Source organism: Camellia sinensis, chromosome 15, assembly GCF_055761805.1.
Source record: "Camellia sinensis isolate YWXY chromosome 15, ASM5576180v1, whole genome shotgun sequence".
Taxonomy (NCBI): domain Eukaryota; kingdom Viridiplantae; phylum Streptophyta; class Magnoliopsida; order Ericales; family Theaceae; genus Camellia; species Camellia sinensis.
This window is the reverse complement of record NC_138975.1, coordinates 12,369,372-12,394,820: the sequence shown is the minus strand read 5'-3', so window position 1 is coordinate 12,394,820 and position 25,449 is coordinate 12,369,372. Positions and strand designations below refer to the sequence as shown.

At 36.6% G+C, this 25,449-nt stretch overlaps 2 protein-coding genes across 2 annotated transcripts; one reads left to right on the top strand and one right to left on the bottom strand.

Moving 5' to 3' along the window:
- The first annotated feature begins 15,241 nt into the window (after positions 1-15,241).
- Positions 15,242-17,384, top strand: LOC114287563 (GRAS family transcription factor). The gene has a single exon (XM_028230946.2). It carries the CDS (start codon positions 15,607-15,609, stop codon positions 17,254-17,256), a length of 1,650 nt encoding a protein of 549 aa, XP_028086747.2. The 5' UTR covers positions 15,242-15,606; the 3' UTR covers positions 17,257-17,384.
- A 645-nt stretch (positions 17,385-18,029) lies between these two features.
- SPL2 (E3 Ubiquitin ligase family protein) lies at positions 18,030-24,818 on the bottom strand. The gene is made up of 6 exons (XM_028230948.2): positions 24,174-24,818; positions 22,087-22,188; positions 20,382-20,552; positions 20,117-20,238; positions 19,167-19,286; positions 18,030-18,620 (listed from the first exon to the last, which is right to left on the bottom strand). Exons 1-6 carry the CDS (start codon positions 24,543-24,545, stop codon positions 18,332-18,334), a joined length of 1,176 nt encoding a protein of 391 aa, XP_028086749.2. The 5' UTR covers positions 24,546-24,818; the 3' UTR covers positions 18,030-18,331.
- Between the last annotated feature and the right edge of the window lie 631 nt (positions 24,819-25,449).

Here is a 25,449-nt window from a genome sequence, read left to right as displayed (position 1 = left end):
ATAACACTAATTAATATATTAATTGATATATATAACACCACTGTTGAGAATTGAGAATTTTGTTCAGCCACTTATGAGTAGGGATGTGTCAACTTGTTCACATTATAGTGAGTGAGTGAACCTTACTTATTAGTTCTACTACTAGAGTGTAGGGATAGAGAATTTTTTTTAAGTCCCGCCCTATATATTTATATATGTATAATATATATATATATATATATATATATATATATATATTAGTGTATGTTCATATCTAAAGGTACAATGTAAATAATGATGAAATTAAAATATAATTGAATACACAATTGTTGGGTTAAAATATAATTTATCTCATTTGTTGCTATAAATTTAAAGTCAAAATATGAATCAAGGTTTGGTTAATTTTGAAAAGATTTTTTTTAAAAAAAACTTAAAAATATTTTTAGTTGTATATTTTGAAAATAAACATCTCCTAATCAACAATTTAAAGTACGACAAGTAATTCAATCATAAATATTTTAGTTTTATTAACAAACTTTATGACTCTAAAGTATAAACTTCATATCAACACAAAAATTAAAAATAAAAGCATTCTTGCTAAGCAAGTTAAGAGAAAAAAATTACAAACACAAAATAAAACACACAAACCAAAGATATTGTACATTTATTAACACTCTATAATCCAAAAAAAAAATTACACCAGACAATGCACAATAGCCAGTGTTTTACAATTACCAAAAAAAAAAAATCAAATTAAAATTAAATACCAAATAATGCACACCAGCCAGTGCTCTATAATCTACAAAAAATTAAAATTGAAATGTACACTAACCAGTGCTATGCAATTTTAAAAAATTAATTTTAAACACTAAGCAATGCACACTTGCTAGTATTATTGCTGCAAATCACATTGTAATAGTTCTTTGCCAATTATAAACCTGAAATTACGTGAGAAAAAATATAGGGAAAAAAAGAATTTAACTTGCCTACAATGTGACATGAGGTTTTAGAAAATGTATCCCAACACAATCTAACATCAATCAGAAACCTACAAGTGTTATGCAAACTTTCAGACATAACTAATTAAGTTAAGAAACAATTAATATACCTAGGCAGTTCAATATAAAGCTAGACGTTGGGTCATTGAGCAATCAACAATATTTTTGATCAAATACTAAATCACTTGTACAAAAAGTAGCAATCATACATAGCAGTCAAATGTTTTTTTCCAAATCACTTACACATCTCTGAAAATTTAAAAGGAATAGCAAAAAGTTAACTCATCACTCCACTTTTCGAAGTAAAATCATTGATAGCAAAATCGATAATAAAATCTAAAAATTAATGGGAAAATTGCAATTCATTGTAAGTTTTCAAAAAAAATTGCAAATCAATGGTAAAGCTTATCAACTTTAATATTTTAAATGATCAAGTTTACCACTGATTTGCAATTTTTCCAAAATTAATTTTAATAATTAAATGTCACGGATAGAAAATACTTAATGCGTTACAATCAAGATGCGAAGAAATAAAAATCTAAACATCTAAGATAATCTATATAATAAAAACATATAAAAAAAAATAGCTTACCCTGCAATTTTCGTGAGCAGCCTTGGTGGAAATTCTGCAAAGATACTAAGATTTTTTATATTAGTTGACAACTATTTCAAATCTATTCAGAATACAAATAAGATAATCTATATAATAAAAAACATATAAAAAATGGCTAACCCTACAATTTTCGTGTGCAACCTCGGTGGATATTCTGTAAAGATACTAAGATTTTTTATGTTAGTTGACAACTATTTCAAATCTAGGACTTGGGAAAAAAGTCCAAGTTATGCAAAATCTAGTTATTTTTTTCTAAACATGCCATAATCAATTAAAAAAAAAAACAAAAAAAAAAACACCCCAACATATTGGACTCAATTTCATATAAATAAATAAGCTATAACTTGGGATTTCTTTCTTGATCACGTTAAGTTTAAGGGACAACTTCAAAATAAGGGAAAACTAAAATGATACCCAAACTAAAATTGTGCACAATTTATTTGAGCAGAGAGAGAGGGAGAAATAAAAAGTTGCAAGAACTTTTTCTTTGGCAGCCCACTACCACCCAAATATAACCAAACATATGCATTAATTGGAGACCCATGGTTTAGGAATAATAGAACAGGTTGCATTAACAATTGGGTTACTAATTCATGGCTCTCAATATATTAATACCACCAAAAATTATTAAAAAATAACAATAAAAAGTTTGAACTTTGTCAAAGGCAGTAATCTACTGTAAATTCACAACAACCATCACTGATTGCAGCTTTTTAATGAAACTTATCTCAATCATTGTCAACAAACTAGCGACACAATTTCTCCACAACTAATTTGTTGTTGGGATATTTGAATCAAGGTGGTACAAAGAAAGCTACTATGTTCGCATCCCCCGACTCATAATCGAAGTGGTCTTGTGCGATCTCGTGCGATCTCATGCGCGGCAATCATTAAGTCGGGTCTACCAAACAGCTAGCATTATCATGACAGCATTAATACTAACATATTAATGTCTTTGCAACATTCAAAAATTATTTAATGTTGATCAAAACTCCACATAGGAAAATATTATTTCACAGGACAATGACAACAATTTCATTGTGATACAAAACACAAGAAAGCTTATCCTCTCTAACTGATCCTAAAACAACCAAAATAAAAATGAATAACTTTATAATTAGGCTATTGTTCATTCCACAACATCATCGTACCAAAAGGTTAAGGAACAAATACAAACTTTTAATTCCTTTATCACTATTGTCCAAAAGAAAATCTCATGTTCCATGTAATTTCAAACTCTTAGAAACAAGTTTAATTTCAAACTGCAATTTCATACATACATAGTATAAACAAGAGTACTGAGTTAAAACTGTAATTTCAAATTCTTAATCTCATATTCTCCAAAAGGAAATCTCATGTCCTACATAGTTAGCAATCGAGTTTAATTTCCTCTAGTTTAACATTGAATCTCATGTTTTATGTAACTCTGATCCTGAATTTTAACAAAATGTTAAGTATGTAGTATAAATAATTTTAACATATGTAGTATAAATAGGAGTATTGAGTTAAAATCCATTTAGCTGCTAACAAAATGTTGAAAACACAAAAAAATAAAAAAAATAAAAATATGAACTTCGTGATTAAATTTCTTCCCACTGTTACCCAAAACCCAAATTGGTGACAATAACTTTGTTTACTTTCCCTATTTGTTTTTCCCTTTTTTTCTTTAAATTCTTAGCAACCAAACAATGCACCGAAAGTAAACCTATAGAAAACCCATTTATATAAACCCAAATAAAAATAAACCAGAGAAAATAAACCTATAGAAAACACCCATTCATGCAAACCAAAATAAGAGAGAGATGATACCATTATTAGGAAACTTTATTATGAAAACACCCATTCTAGAACAATATTGCATCATATACAAATTCAGACAAAAACATAAACTTTATTATGGAAAAATCACTGTAACACAGCAAATATAAAGAGGCAAAGAAACACAAGAAGCCATACTTGGGAGATAATGATAGGACCACCTTGAGACTCAAACAACTTTTCATCCTTCATCATTTGGACAATTTTTTGGGTGAACCTTTGCATCTCTGTCTGCAACACCAATAATTATCTATAATGGTAATGGCTTGAAAGGTTCATTATCTATTCTGAAGCTGATGCTTGGAACATACTTTAATCAAATAGGAAAACCCCTAAAAACACAAAAGCAAAACAAAATCAAACATTTAAAAAAAAAAAACTTGAATCTCAAAAACTCATCAAATATATATAGATTAAAACTTTAAAATACATAACCAGAAATATGACTACCCAAATTTCCACTTTGCACAAACATAAGGCCCAATGCAAAGAAGAACATATAGCCCTACTTTTTGAACGACATTAATTTTCTTTTGAAAAATGAAATGTAGGAGACATTGTTCATCTCAGAATCCTTACAAACAAACAAACAAACAGACAAACAGATCAAGCTTGGAAAAAATTCCCAATTGTCTTGTCTCTTTCGATTTTATGAAAACAACAGCGAAGAATGTAGTTAGAGATTTCAATTAGTTGAGGTTTTTTCAAAGATGATCTATGATCAATTTCATCGTCTTATGGAGCGTCAAGTAAAGAACGAACTTTCCTCGGTGATTCGGCCTATCAAACTCCACAACAAATGAAGAGAGAGAGAGAGAGAGAGAGAGAGAGAGAGAGAGAGAGAGAGAGAGAGAGAGAACTACCAATTAGAGAAAAAAATAAAATTACACAATGTGCCTTCTTCTATTACTTTTTTTTCTCCACAAATTTGACATAAACACCTACAACATTGAAGTAGATTTGAGTGTTAATCATATTGTAAGTATGCTAATCACATAAAATGTAATATATAGGAGGAGATCTGGGAAAATAAACAAACACGAATGTTTGATTTTTGTTCATAAAGGAAACGAAATGCACAAAACTTTCTTTTCTTTTCTTTTCTTTTCCAACATTTTCTCAGCATGGAAAGAGAGAACAAAGCAAAGAAACAGAACTCACCATCGCTGGTAGGCGCAAGAGCCGGAGCCAGAGAATGAGCCTGAACGAAATGTAAAACAAAAAAAGGTGTGGGTCTATTGCAAAACAAAGCCCTAAAATTGTATGGGTCTATTGCAAAACAAAGCCCTCAAGTGATGAAGGGGGATGAGGGAGCAGGAGATGAAGAGATTGAGGTTGTGGTTGGGAGAGAGAGAGGAGGACAAGAATAGAGGGTTCGGGTTTGGGTCTTCGGTGAGGAAGAGGAGAGGTGGTTGATGGTCGTCGGCGTTGCGATAACGGTGGTCATCGCAAGAGAAGAAAGGGTAGCGTATGAAAGAGATAGAAGGAAGAGAGAAAAGTTTTGAGGAGAGAGAGATAGATGTATCTGTGAAAGAGAGATGAAAAGAAGTATTCAAGAAGAAGAACAGTGAGGGAGAGAGAGATAGAGAGGGAAGGTAGGGAGGCAGTCGTGGGTAGGTGGGAAGGCAAATAGTTGTGATGCTTAGAGAGAGAATGTTTGGGCGGGAAATCATCTATGGATGTGAACCATTGATATATACTCAGGATTCATTTTAACCATTGATACAAAATATATCTCTTAGACATTCTGATATATTTTCAAAAATCTCCATGCCTTATTATGTAGATATATAATTTATTTTTTTATTATAATAAAATTAAAATACAAAAATATTATATTTAAAATTTATTTTTCATCTTATATTTTTTTAATTCACATTAATTATTAATAATTATCTATAATATACCATATTATTTATCATTTTTATTATTATTTATATTTCCAAAAGTTACAAAATTTATCTGTCCCTTACCTTGCTCCCACGCCGTCACTGTCACCATTCCTGTCCCTCCCAATTTGCACCACCCCAGATATGATACAAGACAGGATAAGTCCCGCTGCCATCTCTACTGGATTGGACCTTGCTTAAATAATTTATTTAATGAGACTTCTTCTTTGGTTTCAAGGTAAATCTTTATTGTCCAGGGTCAATTTCCTCATTCGTCAAGATTTTAAGATTTGTTTTTGAATTATAAATTTATGTAAAAATTTAAAAGAAAAAAAATATATAAGGGAAAAGAGGAAAAAAATATTTTTTATTTACATTTCTCATATATTTTCTTCCTCCCCCCCCAAAAAAAAAAAATCCCTAATTATTCATAATCCAAAGACCACCCAAATTTGTAAACATTTATTTCAATCCTTCTTCACTCTGGAAATCTTCAACTGGTATGATGAAAGATGAAAATCACACCCCTAAATTGGGTTGGCTGGGCACACTGACCAGCTATTTATAATATGATTTCCATTTTTCTGACCACCCAAAATCCTACACCAAAAATATATAACATGCCTTGGTTTGACAATGACTTCTTTAGTTAATTTTTTGATTTTTTTGACTTTTTTAGTTTGAATTTTTTTTGTTCGTTTAGTATTCTTGATTAGTTTTTTTGGCTTTTTTGCTTTGGAATAGTGAATTTTTTTTTTGTTGTCTTTTTGTGATTTTTGATTTTTGATTTTTGTGATTTTTTTGACTTTTTTTTGTCCTTTTGTGATTTTTTAGCCCAACATGTTGACCAAACAACCCCATAATAATCTACTTTTTTTATGAGATTGCCCTTCTTTCTTAAACGTTTTTAAAAAAGGAAAATTTAGTCATAAATCCCTTTTAATTTCATTTTCTTGTTAAAAGAAGAGAAAAAAAAATTTACAATTATAAAATTTTGTATAAAGGACAAAATTTGGAGAAATTCTATTTCCACACACTTAATTATCTCAGTGCACACACTTAATGAAATATTATTTTAATGACAATTATATCATAAATTAAAATGACCATAATGGACATCTATCAACACTTACAATATTATATGAAAATATTTTATGTACACATCTTTTAAAAATAAAAAAATCTCAGTGTAGACCTTTTGACTAAAAAAAACTAAACCCTAGTTCCCCCCCCCCACTGTTGTCACATTACTTGCTACATACTTTATACTCCTTTATTGCTTACAAATCAATACTCTCATAACAACTCTTATGTTGTTTTAATCTGTACATTTATACTCTATTATTTATATTGTTTCTTATTAATTCCATAATTTTTACTTAATTTTGTTATGAAAGAGTTGCAAAATAATCAAAATTCAAACTCAAGCAAAAATATGTCTGGGAAGAGAGGTCTTCAGAGGCTGTTTGTTTATACTCTAAGAGAACATCAAAACAGGGGACTGTTGGAATAAGGGTAGTTTATAATTCAATCTTGGGGACGGGAAGAGAAGTAAATTGCCCATTCAACAACCTCTCTTTCTCTCTCTAAAACAATCCTTCCATCTATGCCTCCTGTTTTGCACCTTCTTTCTCTCCTCTATATATTCCCTCTATCCACCTCTCATTTTTTCATCACAGCAACAACTTATCCACCGACTCTTTTCGTATTTTACATGCCTTTTCTCGCAATCCATACACTCATTTTTCTCTTCATACCCATCTTCACAGATCTCTTACCCAATCTTCATGCAACAAGAACATTTAAAATTACCATTTTAAAAATAGAAGTAGAGTTGCTAAAATGACCATTGTGATTCTTAAATGAAAAAAGGACTAATCCAAAAATCTCTCAACAAAATAATATATTTTTTAAATATTAATTTAAAATGGGGTAGTCAAAATGGTAAATGAAATAATAAAAATGGAAAGAATGCCTTACCTTCAACAATATTTTGAAATGGAGGTTTTCAATGGAGGAAAAGTGTCTCACTGCATACCAAAGTCTTCAACAGGTGTTCATGTGGGTGGGTCTACACTTGTGGACGTAGGGTCAATGAACAAGTGTATGGAAAAGAGCATTCGGTGTGTGCACAGGAGTGTTTGGTTTGTGTATAATGGTTATGAGTTAAGGGTGTAATTGTAACTTTCAATGTGTGGATTGAGAATATTAATTAACAATCAAATTAATAGGTGTGTGTACTGAGAAAAGATATGTACTGAGATAATTACGCATGTGAAAATAAAATTTCCCTAAAATTTGTTATTTGAATATTTTATTTGACTATTATACCCTTTCTTTCTTCAATTTCTTTTACAGTTCTCTCTCTCTCGCTCTCTCTCTTTCACTAATGCGATGGTTATTCATTGTCTCCACCATCTTCATCGTCTATTAGTATTGTTCATCCTCATTGTCGGCCTGCAACCACCATTTTTACCATTAAACCACCACCATCTCAAATTTGATACCTACGAACTCATATTTAAGATCAATAACTTCAGATCAGAGATAAAAAAAACTTAGATTTGACAGAAAAATGAGAAATCAAGATATTGCAATAAAAAATTAAGAGTTTTTTGTTTGTTTGTTCATAGATTTAAAAGTAAAATTTGACTCTGGTTCATTCATTTTGATGGGCATAGCCCAAATAAGTGGCCCAATGGGCTGTCCAAACAATTCCTAACCCAACTTAGGCCCAGGGGCCAGACAAGAAGAAGAGACAAGCAACCTCCTTCTGTGAAGTCCACGGCATGACAACACTACCATAGACTTACGGCTGATAGGACAGGTCGACTGACAGGGCACGGTAAGCGAAGAGGCCAGAAAGGTATGGAAGAAATCAATATATACAAGTAATCACTCTCTCTCTAACGACCTTCTACTTCCTCTCTAAGCAAAAAGCTTCAATTTTTCTACTAGAGACTGCTCTAACTTAAACATCGGAGGGTCCTCAAGAAGGAACCCCACCTCCGGGGTCCTTCTCGACGGACTTGGTGCAAGTACAACTGGGAAGACGAGGTTCAATCATCCTGTGGAGCATCCGGACCCTATCCGACCCATTCCTCATCCGACAAAACTACATTATCAGTTGGCGCCGTCTGTAAGAAACTCTTTCGATTGGCAGTTGTGCTCATTGTCACCGGAAATAGTTTCTTTTTCACCCACCTTCAGTGTCGGAATGAATGGTTACCACATGATTCATGGCTTCCCAGTGGCAGCGGCGACGTTTTCCCCGCCTACACCTCTCTCGCCGGCACCATGATTCTAGACCAATCCATGGCCGACGATCTCATTCCTAGCCCGGTCCAATCGTACCTCAACTTGGCTTTCTGATGCCTCTTCATGCCGCTCTCGGCTCACCTCACCATTGTCATTGGTGAGCACTGCGGAGGTCTACCTACGCACCAAAATCAACCCCCGCACCAAGAAATTCAAAGTCGTCAAGACTTCAAAAAAAAAAAAACAACAAACAAACAAGCAAAAAGTTCAAAAACAAAGCTCTGGACAAGTATTTCCCATTTGATCCATATCAAAGGCCCAGATTGCCCCACGTGAAGACATGGGCTTCACTCCCCAAGCCACTAACTCTCTCTCTTTTCCTTACGTCTGTGTCATGTCACATCATCACGTGTATCCCTGCACCTTGAGCCCCGTGCACCGCCAACCAACCCAGCTCAGCAACATAGGTCGGTCGGCAACATAGCTCGGTCGGCAACATAGATCGGTTGGCATCATTGGTCGGTCGACAACTCGGTCGGCAACATAGGTCGGTCAGCAAACTAGTTCGGTCGGCAACATAGCTCGGTCGGCAACTTCAGCAACAATCAGATAGAGCCCTAGCGTCTCCGCCATATCCGAATGGTCTACTTCTCCCTTGTCAAGGACATCATGAGTAAGATATTCAAACTTCTTTTATCTATGTTGCACATTTCATAACATTTCAGATCACTCGGTTGGCATCATTGGTCGATCGACAACTCGGTCGGCAACATAGCTCGGTCGGCAAACTAGATCGGTTGGCATCATTGGTCGGTCGACAACTCGGTCAGCAACATAGCTCGGTCAGCAAACTAGTTCGGTCGGCAACTTCAGCAACAATCAGACGGAGCCCCAGCGCCTCCGCCATATCCGAATGGTCTACTTCTCCCTCCTCAAGGACATTATGAGTAAGATATTCAAACTTCTTTTATCTATGTTGCACATTTCATAACATTTCAGAACAAAAAGCCTCAGCCAGACTGAGCATGAAGACCTCGGCCAGACCGAGTTACATAAAGCCTCAGCCAGACTGAGCACGAAGACCTCGGCCAAACCAAATAATTTAAAGCCGTGAGGGGCATGGTATCAGATCCTACCCACGAAGACCTCGGCCAGACCGAGTTACATAAAGCCTCAGCCAGACTCAGCATTACTTAAAGTCTCAGCCAGACTGAGCACAAAGACCTCGGCCAGACCGAGTTACATAAAGTCTCAGCCAGACTGAGTATTACTTAAAGCCTCAGCTAGACTGAGCATGAAGACCTCGGCCAGACCGAGTAATTTAAAGCCGTGAGGGGCATGGTATCAGATCCTACCAACGAAGACCTCGGCCAGACCGAGTTACATAAAGTCTCAGCCAGACTGAGCACTACTTAAGGCCTCAGCCAGACTGAGCACCAAGGGAGAGTCCTGACCAAATTACTTAAAACCTCAACCATACTGAGCACTACCGAAAGCCTCAGCCAGACTGAGCATGAAGACCTCGGCTAGACCGAGTTACATAAAGCCTCAGCCAGACTGAGCACCAAGGGGGAGTCCTGACCAAATTACTTAAAGCCTCAGCCATACTGAGCACTACCAAAAGCCTCAGCCATACTGAGCATAAATACCTCGGCCAGACCGAGTTACATCAAGCCTCAACCATACTGAGCACTACCGAAAGCCTCAGCCAGACTGAGCATAAAGACCTCGGCCAGACCGAGTTACATCAAGCCTTAGTCAGACTGAGCACTACTTAAAGCCTCAGCCAGACTGAGCACCAAGGTGGAGTCCTGACCAAATTACTTAAAGCCTCAGCCATACTGAGCACTAGCGAAAGCCTCAGCCAGACTAAGCATGAAGACCTCAGCCAGACCAAGATACATCAAGCCTCAGCCATACTAAGCACTAGCGAAAGCCTTAGCCAGACTGAGCATGAAGACCTCGGCCAGACTGAGTTACATCAAGCCTCAGCCAGACTGAGCACCACTTAAAGCCTCAGCCAGACTGAGCACCAATGGGGAGTCCTGACCAAATTACTTAAAGCCTCAACCATACTGAGCACGAAGACCTCGGCCAGAAAAAGTTTACAAAAGCCTCAGCCAGACTGAGCATGAAGACCTTGGCCAAATCGAGTTTACAAAGTCTCAGCCAGACTGAGCATGGAGAAGACTCCAAACCACACAGATAACCACTCCTCTAACATGAGCACAAACAACAATGAAGGAGTTCAACATCATGACTTGGGACCAAGCTCTAAATATACGTCAGTTTGCTGTCTGCCCTAGATCATTTCTAAGACCCCCACTTGGGAGACCAATTGACCGATCCCAATGGGCGACCGACAACCGTATAGAAGACCTCCATGAGGAAATCCACTATATGAGAGGACAGCCATCATGCGAAAGACAACCATATGGGAGACCTCCATGCGAAAGGCCTCCATATGGAAAACCACTATGCGGAAGACAAACATTTGGGAGGCCACCAGCTGCTCCACAGCTTGAATGCCATCAACATCAAATGGAGACTAAGCACACTATAAGTGGGCATATATTGCTTTCATGGCTGAAATATTGGCAAAAGCCTCCATCACCACTCTGTTCTGGAGCTTCTCATCGTCATTGTCAGCATACTAAGACCCATCATTGCTCATGTTATTATCATATTTGACTGATAAAGTATGATATTGAACTCTGAATAAGGTCCACCGACATGGCCTACAAAAAGCCAGCTCACCGTTCACACGGACTCACCGAGCACCATCACATTAGATCAAGTAATGGTTCGACAGTGTGTCCAAGCACACTCACACAACAACCAAGCCCTCCAAGGCACTACAAGAAGGGCCCCAGCCGAGCCTCCTAACCCAAACAATCCATCTCCATACTTCACGAAGAAACGCCGACAGCGTTAACCACTTGATTGAGCAAAACCAAGCCATGTTCCAACGAGAACTACCAGTTTCTACCCCTCCGCCTCTACAAATCGTCCGTCAAAATTAGGATCAAGTCCAAAACAGCCGTCCTCAGCAACAATAGGGACCCCTTCTTCCACCACTCGCTCTGCGAGCAATAGCCAACCATCTAAAATCCATCGGCCTACTGCCAAAAAGCACTGGCCGACCACCAAAGTACTCCGCCAACCTCCAAAACTGCTCGACCGACCTCCAAGGCTTCTAATAGTCATCGGCCGACCTCCAAAAATTAGCCAACCTCCAAGACTTCCAACAGTCGTAGTCCGACCCCCCGGTCATCAGTCGACCTCCAAAATCATTAGCTGACCGTCCAACACACTCTGCAAACCGAGTGAGACCCTGCGGGCTAAACAAACTCAACAAGACTGGGTCTAATTCTACAAGTAAGGTGTTCAACTTCTTCTACATCGGCTAACCGTCCGAAGCCTCAATTAAACTGAGCCCAAAGACCTTAGCTAGACTGAGTGTACAAAAGACTCCCAGACCGAGCACCCACAGAGCCTCAGCCAGCCTGAGCACATTAAGATCTTGGCCAAACCGAGCACCAAAAAGCCTCAGTCAAACTGAGTACAAACTTACAGTACGAGCTAATCCATCACCCGACTGCCCAGGTCCTTAGCCGACCTTCCAAAGGCCTCAGCCTCGGTTGCATTGCTCTACACAAGGGCTAGAACTTTACATTCCTCGCAATTTCGCACATGCCAACTCCTCTCGGCGCATGCAGTATGCGCCGTTTTGCGCCGGCCCAAAATCTCCAACTTTACTCCCTTTAACTCTCACTGCGCCTTGCCCAGTTGGTTTTTGAGCGGTCCTACCTCTATCGCATCACCCACTCATTTGCTCAATAAATTTGGCCACCGTCGCCCTGCCTCCTTCCGTGACTTGGGGGACTACTTTACTCTTTCTTATTCCCTTCGTTGGACTAAAGCTGCACTCGGGAATAAGAGACTACTGATTGGCATAGCCCAAATAAGTGGCCCAATGGGCTGTCCAAACAATTCCTAACCCAACTTAGGCCCAAGGGCCAGACAAGAAGAAGAGACAAGCAACCTCCTTCTGTGAAGTCCACGGCATGACAACACTACCACAGACTTATGGCTGATAGGACAGGTTGACTGACAGGGCATGGTAAGCGAAGAGGCCAGAAAGGTATGAAAAAAATCAATATATACAAGTAATCACTCTCTCTCTAACGACCTTCTACTTTCTCTCTAAGCAAAAAGCTTCCATTTTTCTACTAGAGACTGCTCTAACTTAAACATCGGAGGGTCCTCAAGAAGGAACCCCACCTCCGGGGTCCTTCTCGACGGACTTAGTGTAGGTACAACTAGAAAGACGAGGTTCAATCATCCTGTGGAGCATCCGGACCCTGTCCGACCCATTCCTCATCCGACAAAACTACATTATCACATTTAATATGTACTTTATTTTCGTAACAGTAAAAAATATACTGATTTGCTTAATGACAGTAAAATTTTACTTTGAATCATAATAAATTTTACTTTGATCTAGAGTAAAATTTTACTCTCTTTTTTTTTTTATTTTAATTACAGAGTAAAATTTTACTCTAAATCAGAGTAAAGTTTATTATAATTCAAAGTAAAATTTTATTTTGAAACAAGCTGCAATGATGGCTTTACAAAAGAGTTTTGTGTCATGAACCAAAGTAAAATTTTACTGTTGAAATAGTAGAGCATCATGAGAAGAAGAAAGAGAGACAGAGTTCGAAAACAGAAGGTCAAGAAAAGAAGTAGAAGAAGAAGAGAGACACAGAGGGAGAGAGAGAGCACGAACTATCAAAACCAAAGAGAAAGAGAGAGAGAGAGAGTTAAGGATCTTAGATTTGAGGTTTGTGAACCGTCGCAAATCGTCATTTTCTGTTGACAACAATTGTGAATGATCTCAGATATGAAGTTGTGGATGCAACAAATGATGGTGGTAATGAAGACGGTAGAGAAAGAGTTCTGTGGTGAGCGGCGGTGGTGCCGATAGAGAGCAGTAATGGCACCGATGAAGAGAATAGTGATAAGTGTGAGACAGAGAGAACATATAGTGAGATAAGAGAGAGTGATTACAAGTTAATACACACACACACACATATATATATATATATATATGAGGGTATTATAATAAAAGAAATAAGTTTTAAAATAGTAGGAGATTTTGAAAAGATCTATATAATTCTTATCCTTTTGAATGACAAGTTAAATACTAAGAGGCCTATCACCAAATCTCTCCTTTAAAAAATCGCAAAATATGTCTAATTTGATTCGTTTTATAGCTCAAACTAGGAAAGCTTGAAATTTGGTGGGTTGGGCTGGGCATATTGACCATGAATGTAATAATTATTTAAAAAATATCATAAATTATGAAAATGTATTTTAAATCTTACCATGATAGTGAGTGAGGGTGTAAATTTAAAATTAGTGAGATATGGCTCATATTTGAAATGATTGTACATCATTAATTTTTTTTTTTCTAGATAATTTTCTGAATTGATAGTATGACTGTAATTATGTATTTATTTTCATGAGATTATTGTCATTCTTGCTCCTACTCCTAAGGAAAATTTTAAATCAGTGTTCATGTGTGAAACCTGTGCTCACCACACAATGTTACATGATTAAATCAACAATGAATCAAACAAAGTTCAAGCTCAGATCAATTTAAAATAATGCTCTAAAAGCATATAATTTTCAATTAAATCAAGAAAACAACAACTTTATTATAATATTAGTATTGTTTATTTTTTATCAAACCTATGCAAGTTTAGATATATATGACAACTGGGTTGTTTGAAGGTCAATTTGTTGGAGCGACAAAGACAAAAACCCTATTAACCAATACACATTCAAAGGCTGTTTCAAACCAAAAAAACTTATAATTTATTCTATTTTTTTTAATCAATTGATTGAGAGTTTGCCGTCTCTTGACAATTCAAAACTCAATCCATCACCATCCCCATCCCCTTAAACTTTCAAAATTACTTGTCCTTGGCGGAGATTCTTTGTTCTCAAAAGTTTTTGTTTTCTCATATCCATGCATTTCTAGCCGTACGATGTGGAAAAAATTTTGTGACACAATCATGATGTTAAAAATGTATTAGATAATAAAAAAATAGAGAATTTTGAATATAGAAAATCTCATGTCCTTGCCTTGTCTCCGAGCATTGTTTGTAGAACAAAAATGCTATGTTACCTCAAAATTTATTTCGAAAATTATCCCAAATCTAAATTAACAGTGCAGATTTAAAATTCTTATAATGGGGAAACTACTAGAACGAATCTTGTTCATAGATTTCAATTTCTACTTAGTTTTCTAAGTAAATTTTCTTAGTAAATAGAATTGTTGGTTTGTAGAAAATGTAGTAATAAATTGTTCAAACTTGACTTGAAAACTTAATCGTTCTATTTGGTTGCATTTTGTTTTTTGCTTCTTCTGAGCCAATCTTAAATGAGTTTTAATTAATTAATCACAAGCTGCTTGAATAAATTATTATTATTATTATTATTATTATTATTATTATTATAGCAAATATAATTGAGTATTTTATTTTTTACTTCTTTTGAGCTAATCTCAAATGAGTTTCAAATATATTAATTTTTTTTATAGCTAATATTATCGAGTCAGGACGAGTAATAAATTGTTCAAATTTAACTTATTTTCTAAAACAAGTTTTTAACCAACATTGCTTGCTTTTACACCCATGAAACTCAACAACCATGATATGTTCACAAGCAAATAAGTTAATAACAAGAACAAATAAGAGACCCTGAAGCAAGACTCTTGTAACCTTTAAAAAAACCATTAATACAACATCACATCCTCCAAAATACAGCGCACACAAAACATCATGAATATGCTCTTCACCGTCCCTTCCATTTCATTATTTTAACTCACACCCAAACACCAACTCCTCTCACCTCTCTCTCTGTCTTTCCTCTTTGGTCAATGACCAATTTAAACACCATCCCATAACAACCATACCTCCCCCTCCTCCTCCTCCTCCTCCTCCTCCTCCTCTTCATCTCTCAAACACACTCGATTTCCAACACGATGGTGCTTGATGAATCTGATCCAATATCTAGCTCTGATCACATATTAGATTGGTTGGAAGGCTCAATATCGTTCCTTCCATCGTTTTTAGAGGATCCATATAACTCTGGCGATTTAAACGGTGATCAATGGTGGGTTCAAGGGTGTCAAGATCTAGGACAAGAGTTTTTGAATACTAGTTCTACTTCTTTTAATAGCGCTTCTACCATCACCACCGCTACCAGCACCACGCTAACAGGTCCCGTCGTCACGAACGATGTACCACCATCTGATTCATGCAAGAAACGGAAGGTATCCGATGACCCGGTTCCCAAAGCACCTCAAAATCAGCGGAAGAGTCAGAACCGTCGGGTCAACAAGGCCACTGACGATGGGGATGCAGTGGTGGAACAAGGGGTGACGGTTAAGAAATCAGTTGGGACCAAAAAGGCATCAGCCAAGTCAGTTGGAAATAACTGTAATAACGGTAATAACAGAGAAGGGAGGTGGGCAGAGCAGTTGCTCAACCCTTGCGCCGCTGCGATCACCACCTCAAATATGACACGTGTTCAACACCTGTTGTACGTCCTCCACGAGCTCGCTTCTGCTAGCGGTGATGCCAACCACCGCCTCGCTGATCACGGACTCCGAGCCCTGACCCATCACCTCTCCTCCCCTGGCTCCTCTGTTTCAGTTGGGACTATCAATTTTGCTTGCACGAAACCCCAATTTTTCCAAAAATCACTGATGAGATTCGACGAGGTTAGTCCCTGGTTCATGTTTCCTAACAAAATTGCCAACACTTCGATCCTCCAAATCCTTGGAGAGGAGGACAGGTCTCGGAATCTTCACATCCTTGACATTGGAGTTTCTCATGGATTTCAATGGCCAACCCTACTCGAAGCCTTGACTCGCCGCCCCGGTGGTCCTCCTCCACTTGTCCGCCTCACAGTCATCGGAGCCACCACTGACGATGATCGAAATCCAGACATTCCATTCGCAAACGGTCCACCGGGCCATAGCTCCTCCACCCAACTCCTCTGTTTTGCCAAGTCAATGAACATCAATCTACAAATCAATCGCCTCGATAACCACCCATTACAGAATCTAAATACCCAAATCATCAATTCCTCACCCGATGAAACGTTAATCGTTTGCTCTCAATTCAGACTCCACCATCTGAATCACAACTGCCCCGATAACAGAACCGAGTTCTTGCGAGCATTAAGGAGTTTGGAACCCAAAGGCGTGATTTTAAGCGAAAACAACATGGATTGTAGCTGCAATACTTGTGGGGACTTTGCAACAGGGTTTTCGCGACGCGTTGAGTACTTGTGGAAGTTCTTGGACTCGACAAGCGCGGCTTTTAAAGGCAGAGAGAGCGACGAAAGGAGGATGATGGAAGGAGAGGCTGCAAAGGCGTTGACGAACTCGGAGGAGATGAATGAAGGGAAAGAGAGGTGGTGTGAGAGGATGAGAAGGGTTGGTTTTGTTGGGAAAGTGTTTGGAGAGGACACCATTGATGAAGCAAGAGCTTTGCTGAGGAAGTATGATAGTAATTGGGAGATGAGAGTGGAAGAGGAAGATGGGTGTGTGGGTTTGTGGTGGAAAGGACAACCTGTTTCATTTAGTTCGTTATGGAAGTTGGATCTGAAACAAAGTAACATGTAACAGAGTTATTGTATGTTTTTTCATCTTTCCTCTTCTATGTATATTACCTCTAGAGTGTCAACTATGAAGACATAAATTTCAAGGCTAGTTACACTTTTTGTCAACTATGAAGACAAATTTCAAGGCTAGTTACAGTTTTTGTCATTTATACCTGATATTTGATTCGGCTGGATTTGGTAAAGCTAAACCCGGCTCCATTTATATATATATATATATATATAAATCATATACTATGTAAATTCATTTAATAAAACAGTCGAACTTGGTATTATAATAAGTTCGGCTTTTTATACATTAATATAGTAAAATCTATTATATGCATATTTAATACTCTTTCCTTCCATATTGATAGTCTCTTCTCAAAATTTTATACCTAATCTTTACACTTTGAATTCAAATTTTCGAGAATTATTTTTAAAAATACCCTTCTATTATTATTTTTAAAATATATTTATCACTGCTTTACAAAGGGTAATTTGGAAACTTATAAATTTAAAATTTTGACTTTTCAAAGTGGACATGTATTTTGAAACAACGAAAAATAAAATAATAACCCAACAAAATAAGACAGATGAAGTATGAAATAATATCTACCGAGCTAACCGAGTTTGATAATCGAGCCAAACTATTTCTCCATTATCAAGTTTCGAGCAGAGATCAAGGCTGCAGCGCTCAACCCTACAAGCAAGTAACTAAGCAGGTCTGTTCTGTGATCATCGAGTTACATAGGAGGGAGAGAGAGAGAGAGAGAAGAAGATGACTTGCAACATGTGTTTCAGTCCAAATTACTATATAACTCCATGTTTTCACATCTCTTCCTCATGTATTATCAGAGTTCAACAGAACTACACATATTTTAATGTTCAATATACACTTGAGTGACCGGTTCACATCACAATGACAAAATTCATCAAAACTCTGCATATTCATTGTATCTCTTCACTCCCCAGCTCCTTTAACCCAATGTGTACACGGTAATTCTATTGCTACCGAGTCAGCATAACTTCCGAAGAAAATCCGTTACCCCTGCTCTAGGAAAACGTATCTATTAAACAAAATGTTAATTTTCCATTTCTCAAGAATCATATATCCTCACAGAACTCCGGATTGTTTGCCTACACACAGGACACTTAGGAGCCACGTCGCGTTCAACTGAAAGGGCACAACGTTGGCAACAAACCAGATGCCCACACGGAACAAATGCAGACCGCCTTCGCCTCATCAAGCAAATAACACACAACGCTCCATCTGGAATATCTCCGGTCTCCTCTGCTGCAATCTGAGGATCAGCATCGTCGGTATCAGGAGGGGTTTGCTGTTGATCCCGCCTCTGTTGTCGCCACTCTTTCCATCTACTCCAGTTCCTGTATCACATAATCTAAGTCAAATTAGTATTTAAAATTCGATCTTTTCAGCTTATTTGACCAAAAAAAAAGTGAGATTTTCTCGAACTACAATTTGTAGCTTACATATGTACAAAATCACTTATTTAACCAAACAAGTTAAAGACTTTTTTCACAAATTATCAAAAGCTGCACCAAACAGATTTACAATTTATTTTAATTCTTTTAATCTAATAATCTAAAAAACAATAATCATAAAAGCTAACTTATGAGTGATATCAAGCGGACCCTTTAAAGCTTAAAGCACACTTCGGGCAGTAAATTTCATATGTTCATGCCACATGTTACAAAGAGCATGCACTTGGCCAGATGAGAATGGCATTTTCCTTTATTAACCTAACCCTCAACTTTTCCAAGAACCATGGGTCATCAGGTTTATTCTGCAGAAAACTACTGAATGTCAACAGAAAACTACTGAACTACATGAGGCTAAGGATTAGAAATTCAAATTTATTGAAGTGAATAAATACATATCTCATTAATAGGGCTGTATGACAATTTTGGTACCTTACGGCAGCATAGCCAAGGATACCAATTGAGAATGCACCAATCACAACGCCACTCCACAATAACACTTTAGTCCTGAATGCAAGTGCTACCACCATGTGATCCTTAGTCAAATCGGACCTGCAAAACCAGCAACACTGACTTCACTCTGGAAGCAGAAAGAGAAATTCGCAAAATGAAATACCATACATGCCAGATTTTGTCTCATGACACATCAATTTTTCAATATAGGGTAGCAAAATAGGTTTAACAGTAAGAAATTAATTACACAGCTACATATAAGTTAAGCATAGAGAGCCAGCCATGTTTCACTACTGACAGATGGTACCACCGTTTACAAACAGAAATAAAATACTACTTGAGAGTAATGCAAACAGTAAATGAAACCACATCTAAAACATGAGGTAAAACAAATACTAGTAATTTAGTCGATGTTAAATATGCTCACAAAGAAATATGCAACGATGTACAACTACATGATTACTTTCCAACCCATTTAACAAAAGTGGGATGGTTGGTCATAAGAAAAATTTATACTCAAGTTCAAATTTTGGACAAATGACGCAAACAGCTGAGACATGACAAGAGGAGAAAAGTTTACTTGTGAGTGTAACTTTGCCCATGAGGAATACGTCTACAAGACTATTGATTAGTCTGTATGGAACCATCGCATTACAAGGCTACCTGACCTTGGTTCAACCAATCATCATATTTACAATATTTTCATGTTGGGCAATTACAGCCACCCAACTAAGTTGACCATATTGAAGGGTAAAAAAAAACTACAATATTGGGAAAAAAATGATGATATTTTTTATTAGTCCCACGCCGGGCTATATCTGCAATAAAGTGTTGCAATGCTGTTTCCAGAAGAGTCTTCTGGAATAGGGTCTGCATGGAATTACGCAATCCAATGGAATGATTTTTAATTTTTAAACAAGCTTGCTTACAGGAAATATGGAAGATCCTTGCATGATTTGATCTCAGGAATTCCATCTTTCAAACTACAAATGCCAACTGCTGTGATATCCTTTCCCAGTGGAAGAATTTTCTCTTCATCAAGCAGTCCAACCTTCAAAAGCAGCACACATTACTACACCAATCATCTCTATGAGAATCAACAAATCAAAAGCCAAAGCCAAGAAAATTGTGCAGCTTCAAGATAGAATCAAATTTTTGGGACATCAGAATCCACTCTAATTTATATTTACTCACAGGGTATTCATGGCCAAAGAGTGCCTGAAGGAATGTGTATGGTGAAGCACTAATAGGCTGCAACTGATGATAAACTGTCACAAGAGGAAGCGGATGTTTTGATCCATCCATGTTGACGATCAAATAATCAGATTGTGGTCGCCTACCACCTTCAACAAGAATGAAAGGAACCTGAAGATAAAATTTGTCACCATAGTCACAACCTCTAAAAGACCATGTGATTGACTCTATTCAACAATATACCAACAAATGAACTATCTATCCACAAATAAGTATCATGGTCATGGGTGCTTCCACAACAAAGCCATTTCCTAGACCAACATGCGACCAACATCAACACAGGTATAACAGACCTGGACTTGAGTCAAACAAGCACTAGATATGTCCATAATTTAAACTAGTTTTTTTCTTTTTAATTCAGTCACTTGTCTGACAGTTGACATTGATCAAACACATGGTTGACACATTCTCAAAGAAGCCATGCCATAAACTTAATCCCCACCACAATAAGATCATAATGCAGTTAAATCTACAGAAATGTGGATGCCAACACAAATAATATAATAAATGCTGCATTTTAATGGGTGAGGGTAGAGTTAAAGGTGTTCAGCATTCAGTTCACTGCGCAGACTTACAAAATCAGTAGTTCAAACAGACATATCATGATGAAAATCAAGCTTATTTTATGTAATAATTGCATAATTGCATGATCACTCAAACAACCACCATTGATATCCTCACATAAAAGAAAATTTCAAAACCATCAAAAATTATAAGAAGCCTCACTTTGTGCATCTCAACTCAGAGAATAAATGATATCGGATTCTGCAGTATTTTATTACCAAATCAAACCAAACAAAGCCTTAAGTCCCATCAAATGAGGTCGTGGCTCTTAACTGACCCACTCTTAAAAGTTATCAAATGCTTCTCCCTCTTCTTATACATAGTATTGGCCACCACCAGGTCAGAAGCCAACGCAAAATCTAAGATACTCTCTCCAGCCTCATTTTTGTCACCAAAACCGTGTCCACCATGCACCCTTTCATAGCCTCGTTTATCTATGCTTACATGGCCATTAAAATCTCTACCTATAACCAGGTTCTCTCCTACGGGCATCTCCTGTAAGATCTCATCCATTTGCTCCCAAAAATCCCTCTTAGTCTGATCATCTAATCCTACTTGAGGAACGTATGCACCACTATATTCCCTCCAATAACTAGTTTCACTAATATAATCCTATCCCTTTTCCTAATGACCGCCACTACATTTTCCACCAGATCCTTGACAATTATGATTCCTACCCCATTCTTGAGTTTGTCCTTACCACTATAATACAGTTTAAAATCGGTATCCTCAATTTCCCTAACTTTCTCACCCATCCACTTAGTTTCTTGTACGCAAGTTATACTAACTCTCCTCCTAATCATAACATCTACCAATTCCATCGTCTTACCAGTTACGGTTCCTATATTCCAAATGGCTACCCTAAACATGTAGTCTTGGACTAGTTTCTTTACCCGCGCTCGTCTAGAAAAACGCGAAAACCTTTGTCCATTTTTCACCACACCCAGGCGTCGATGCGGCGCCCCTTGCTCACTTTTCGAAACACCCGGAGGCAAGCGCAAATAAATTATTGACTGTAAATAATTTAAAAAGTTAATCAATCCATAAATATGAAGAGAATTGTTACAATGTTAGAACATACCATTCTTAAGGAGACAGATTCTTGCTCTTTCCAGGATCTTGAAAATAAAGAACGTAGATCAGAAGTCCATCCAAAAAAACCCCTCCATTCATTGTATATACACTTCAAAGCATATAAGACATAAAATCAAAACCAAGGTTATTTAAGAATATAAAAACAACTACATAACATTTACACAGAATTAGACAAAAATAGGTTGGAAACTTTTGAATGCTAATGTTGTAAGCAAACAAAATCTTGGTTTGGCATTTCATCGAATCATTTCGTGATCAATTTGATTGCCATGTGAACAAGTTACCCATATAATTATCCTTTTTCTTCCTCTCAAGATTTTAAGTATGGAGTCATCATGGATCTACCACCAAAGCAATTTAGAGCACACAATCAAGTGATCTTAATCCAATTACTATCCTCTTGGTTCTTCAAATGAAGCACAAATAATTCTAAAAAGTAGTTGTATCTATATCTGATTGGTTATCAATATTCGTCATATACTCACAAATACAAATTTAATACTTCCTAAACGTATTCAAAATTTGAAATTAATTTCTTTAAATACTCTATGTAATGTATCTAAACTATTTTAAAATTGCTACGTTAGAGAATAACAATTGTTAGGTTAGGACAAATACAAGAATAATTTTTTAATTCCTTTGCTTACCTTAAGATGAAAAAATTTGTGACCTGCTTTTCCAAAATTTGTTGTATTGATGTATCCTTAATGTGCTATCTAAGCAACATGGACACTTCAGCGGAGGAAGCATGTCATGTCTAGCATTCTTCAAACACTCTTAAAAGCATGTTTGACACTCCTAAAACCATATCTGACACTGCTTAATTAAAAAATCAAAATCCTAATATCGGACTGACACTTTAGAAACACTTCTTGAATCCTCTAAACACAAATTTAAAAGTTAACTAACTAACTATTGATTCTTAAACTAATATTTAATTCCTAACAATAGTATTTTTCATTAAAAAAAATATAGTGTGTTCTCACCATTACTGGACGTAACACTAAAATTTATAAAAATAATATTTTTACAAACGTATCTTGGTTGTATCCGTGTTCTAATATTTTGGATTTTTGTTGTATCGTCATATTTGTATTGTATCCCATCCATTTTCCAAATTTAACAATGCATCATTGTTCTTCAAAATGGATAATGAAAAGAAACTAAAAATGCTTCACTTCAAGAATAAATCTATATTATCCAATAATGAAGACATACTTCAAACTTCTTTAAGTCCTTCCCCATTTTGGGGGGGGTTCAAATGACGCCTTATCTTTCCTCCTCTTCTTTTTTCCCCCCTTCCCTTCATCAAATTCAGATTGCCATCCATGAAATATGAAGCATAAGACTTCTTACACTCTTACACCATCAACGAGGTTTAGAGAATCTGGAAACAATGAAGACAAACTTCAAGCATTTTTCATTCCTTACCCCCATTCTTTCTGATGTTCAAATGACACCCTATTTTTCCACTATTTTTTCCCCCTTCCCTTCATCAAATTCAGCTTGGTATCAACTAGGGTTCAGAAAAATCTATAAGCAATTGAGCGTGCACTCAATTTTCAGACACATTTTTGGTATTTTACTTCAAAAACAGAGGAAAAGGTAATTTCTGAATTAACTTTTTTTTTCCCCCCAATAAAAACAAGATTATATTCAGTCACACAAACTTCAAGCATTTTTCAGTCATTTCCCCATTCTTTCTGAAATTCAAATGAGGCCCTATTTTTCCACTACTTTTTTTTTCCCCTTCCCTTCATCAAATTCAGTTTGGTATCAACTAGGGTTCAGAAAAATCTATAAGCAATTGAGCAGGCACAAATTTCCATACACAAATTTGGTATTTTACTTCAAAAGCAGAGGAAAAACTAACTTCTCAATTATCTTCTCTCTTTTTCTTTTTTCCATTTTTTTTTAAAGAAAGACAAGAATATATTCAGTCACAAAGAAAATTTTTCCTAATAGTTGAGATTGACGAACAAGAACTGGAAACAAGAAACAAGAAACATATCATAGAGAAATGATGCAAACAATTATAACAACAATGAATTAAGGGCATTTTAGCAACTATACCGTTTGAATTCTATGCAAAATAACACCTTTCTCGCCGGACTCATGAGAAACGAGTACATTGGACCTCAAACTCTTCCAATTCCCATCAACAACCGATTTCGCTTCAACAACGCCACGAACGATCACAAGCTTCCCTCCCTCCGAATCATTCGAAGAAGAATCTGAACCTTCCGATTGAGACAGAACAGAACGGAGATCGGGGACGCAAAGCGAAGGGGCGTCACGAATTTTGCGGAGGGCGGAGGAGGCGGCGGTGAATTTGAGAATACTCCGAACAGCGATGTAAGCTAGGGTTATCCCGAGCACTGCTCCGTCGGCGGCTAGGGCTATTTGAGAGAGAATCGCGGCCGCGGCTTGTTCGTGGACCGACATCGGACTAGGGTTTGTACTGTAATCTCTCTTCTTCTGCTTCTTCTTCTTTACATTTAATCGAGGGAGTGGTGGGGATTCTAGATAGAGAAAGTGGAGAGAGAAGGGAGATGGTGGTTGACGCGGCGGTGGGCGGAGGCGATTGGCGGCGAACGACGGAGGGGATCGCAGAGAGAGAGAGAGAGAGAGGCGGGGAGAGAGAAGGCTGAGTGGCTACGCTGATGACTGATTGAGTAATTTGTGTAGCTCGTGAGGGTATTTTCGTAAACTTATAATGACTTATGGGGGCGATAGAAGAGGAGGTAATTCCATTGAAGCCTCGTTTGGGAATATGCTAATTTAGTAATTTTTTGACTATTTAGTTAAAATATGAGTTAAAAAAATTAGTATGTTTGGGATAATTTTTTACGAAAAGATATGTAAAAAGTAGAGACAAAAGAGAATACATCAATAAGAACTAATACTCTATAATATTGGACACTCACCCCCACTCCCACCTCCAACTCCAACTATACGTATTTCATGTTTGTAAACCCTAAACCTATTACTTTTCATAACTAACTAACATAAACTCTAAATCTATTCACCTTGCTTGGTTTTCAGTTTTTCAAAACACTTTTCAGAAAATTCTACTTTCTTATTTTTCGTGTTTTTTTGTTTTTACTGAATTTTTTTAATATTTTAAGCAAATTTTTTTATTTTTTAGACACACCTAACATAAATACACCTAAAAAGTAAAAAAAATTGTAAAAAAAATCTTTTAAAAATTCACTAAATATAAAAAATATAAAAAAAAATACAAGAATTCAGTACATTTTTTTGTATTTTTATGAATTTATTAGTTTTTTAAAATATTTTTTCACAAATTTTTTACTTTTTAGATACATCTAAATAAGGTGCATCTAAA